This window comes from Kryptolebias marmoratus, linkage group LG18 (genome assembly GCF_001649575.2).
Source record: "Kryptolebias marmoratus isolate JLee-2015 linkage group LG18, ASM164957v2, whole genome shotgun sequence".
In the NCBI taxonomy this organism is placed as follows: domain Eukaryota; kingdom Metazoa; phylum Chordata; class Actinopteri; order Cyprinodontiformes; family Rivulidae; genus Kryptolebias; species Kryptolebias marmoratus.
Genome location: NC_051447.1, coordinates 2004365 through 2007262, shown reverse-complemented (window position 1 = coordinate 2007262; position 2898 = coordinate 2004365). Strand labels below are relative to the sequence as shown.

Genomic DNA, 2898 nt, shown 5'->3' with positions numbered 1-2898 from the left:
TATGTTCCTGGTAAGAACCTGGTATGTTTCTGGTAAGAACCTGGTATGTTCCTGGTAAGTACCTGGTATGTTCCTGGTATGTTCCTGGTAAGTACCTGATATGTTCCTGGTAAGAACCTGGTATACTTACCAGGAACATATCAGGTACTTACCAGAAACATACCAGGTTCTTACCAGGAACATACCAGATACTTACCAGGAACATACCAGGTACTTACTGCCGTACAGGTATGTACCTGGTAATTATTGGGTACATACCCATTACATACCAGATATTTAGTGTCTAGATACCTGGTACCTACAAGGTACATATGGAGTAAGTAACAAATACTTACTGGGTACATACCAGTAAGTACCAGTATCTGGTACTTACTGGTATGTACCCAGTAAGTACCAGATACATACCCATTGTATATACTTTACACACAAGGGGTACTTTCACAGTATGTATCAGATACATACTTATGAGTACCTGACAAGGACAAGGTTGATACCCCCTTCTGTACCACATTGTACCAAAGGGGGTACAGACCTGGTATCTACTGTGTTTATGTTCTTGATTCATACCAGGCTATAAAAAGAATGGCTACTGATAGTGTGTTTTTGTTGATCTGGTGCTACAGTATTTTATATTGTAGTAGCTCAAAGTGTAGTTGCCAAACTAACGACCTGCACACAGCAGCTTTCAGATTTCAGGATTAAAGGTCTCTAATAAAGTTTCCTTTCATCTCCACAACTCTGCACTGGGTTCCCTTAGTATCGTGTCTATTATGTTGCCTCACAATCTGGAATTTAAATTAAGTTTTAATTTGATTTACAAAGTAATAGATCTACACAAAATACTTTAAAATAATGAAGTTATATGGTGGGAAAAACGTCTTTTAAAAAATTCTAAAACATGCAAAACTGAAAAGTGGTGGATGGATAATATTCATTTAACCCTATGAAGTCTATACTTTCTAGAGCCATCTCTTGCTAATTAGAAGCAAAAAAATAAGGAATAAAATAAACAATAAAGATCTAGTATTTCTTGAAGGAATGCATATCACCCGCCACTTTTCATGGTAGCCTTTATAACTGAGATCCTTTTAAATGTGAGTATATGGAGTTAAAGCCATTTCATTCCAACCTTGTAAATGAGTTGTGCGCGATCTAATGTGATATTATGAGATGTGTTAGTACTCAAAGAATTTGTTGAGGATGACTCTCAGCTACTACCACCCCAAATTTACCTCAGTATCTGTAAAATGGATTGCTTATAGCCATTTTTGTGTTTGCAATGGTCAGTTGACTATGGTGGCCATCTTCAATTCGGCTGATTCCAAATATTTATCAGTTGAAAATTCATTTTCTTTACCTATATTGCCTTTCCTGGTCGCAGGGAGCTGGTGCCTGTCTCAATCAGTCAATGTGCAAGAGGCAGGGAGGAACAGTGCTCTAGTTTATAATATTGACATGAAGAGACAAAAAGAACAGAAAACCATTCACGCTCTCACTCACACCTAAGGACAATTTCGAGTTACCAGTTAACCCAACAAGCATGTTTTTATGTGGAAGGAAACCAAAGTATCCAGTGAAAACCCACACAAGCACTAAGAGACCATGTATACTCCATCCAGAAAGGCCCAGTCTGGAAGGAGATCCTGGACCTTCCTGCTGTGAGGTGGTAGCTCTAACCACTGCTCCACTGTACCCAGTTGTAATTGTACATCTAATAATTACTTTCCGAAACTTTCATTGAAATCCGTCCAGTGGTTAGTGAGATATTTTAACAGACAAGGTTGACAGCAACAGTTATTGCCAAAGTTTTAAGCAAAAATATTGCATAATAATTTGCAATATTGCGAAATAGTGCTTGGCTGTGGCAACCATCTTGAATGGAGTTGACTCCAAAAGTTAATCAGCTGTAGATGTTCATCCAGTGATTACTTTTTGAGGATTTCATTAAGGGTTCATGAGATATTTTGCTAACAGACAGAAAAAGAAAAAATGTAAGACACATTTTCAGCTTTTTATATAGCTCATAGGAAATCCTGATCTCTGCAGCGTCTGCAGGAGCTCCACCTGCAGCATAACAGTATAGAGATGATCGCAGAGCAGGCTCTGGCTGGTCTGACCTCTCTGGCTCTGCTGGACCTGAGCAGGAATAATCTTCATACCATGGGTCCAACATCACTGCAGCCTCTGGTTAGCCTGCAGGTGCTGCGCATCACAGGTGAGACAGGAGATCTGATCATCACAGCCATAGACTTTTTATTTTAGTTGAAACAACTGTCTTTCCAGTTGCTAACAGTTATGTTGAATAAAAGACTAAAGTTGAAACATCAGCCCAAAGAAGAAACAAAACAAGTTGCTGTTCTTGACTTTTTGGACTCTTCTGGACCCTGACTTGGTTGCATGTGTTCTGCTGTAGATAACCCATGGCGCTGTGACTGCGCTCTTCACTGGCTGAGGAGCTGGATTGATGAGGAGGGCCAGCGCCTGCTCAGCTCAGCAGAGCGTCGGCTGGTCTGCACCGAGCCCCCTCGCCTTTCCCATCTCAATCTGGTGGAGGTCCCACTCAACAGCCTGGTGTGTATCCCCCCCCTGGTGCAGCTGGAGCCCAGAAGGCTGGCAGTGCGTCTGGGAGAGAGCCTCAGGGTGTCGTGTCATGCTTCTGGCTACCCTCGGCCACAGGTAAGGACATTGACAGGGACGTACAATACAAAGTATTTACCCCGTACAGATTTCTACTGGATTTACTTTTTTGTCACACTTACATGTTTCAAATCATCAAGCAAATGTAATTATCAGCCAACTATAGCCTGACGCAATACAACTTGTAGTTTTTGTGATGATTTAATTTATTAAGAGAAAAAAGCTTTGTGTGAGGGATCAATGAGATATGTGTGTTGGGGG

The 2898-nt window shown here is 40.9% G+C and overlaps 1 protein-coding gene across 3 annotated transcripts in view; it reads left to right on the top strand.

The window, feature by feature from the left end:
- LOC108246955 (leucine-rich repeat-containing protein 24) overlaps positions 1-2898 on the top strand; it is a 26509-nt gene that overhangs the window by 16851 nt on the left and 6760 nt on the right. For all 3 annotated transcript variants that reach the window (XM_037981363.1, XM_017434748.3, XM_017434746.3), the window contains 2 exons: positions 2047-2215; positions 2414-2676. In XM_037981363.1, the coding sequence (XP_037837291.1) occupies positions 2047-2215; positions 2414-2676 (432 nt within the window). The remainder of the gene's footprint in view (positions 1-2046; positions 2216-2413; positions 2677-2898) is intronic.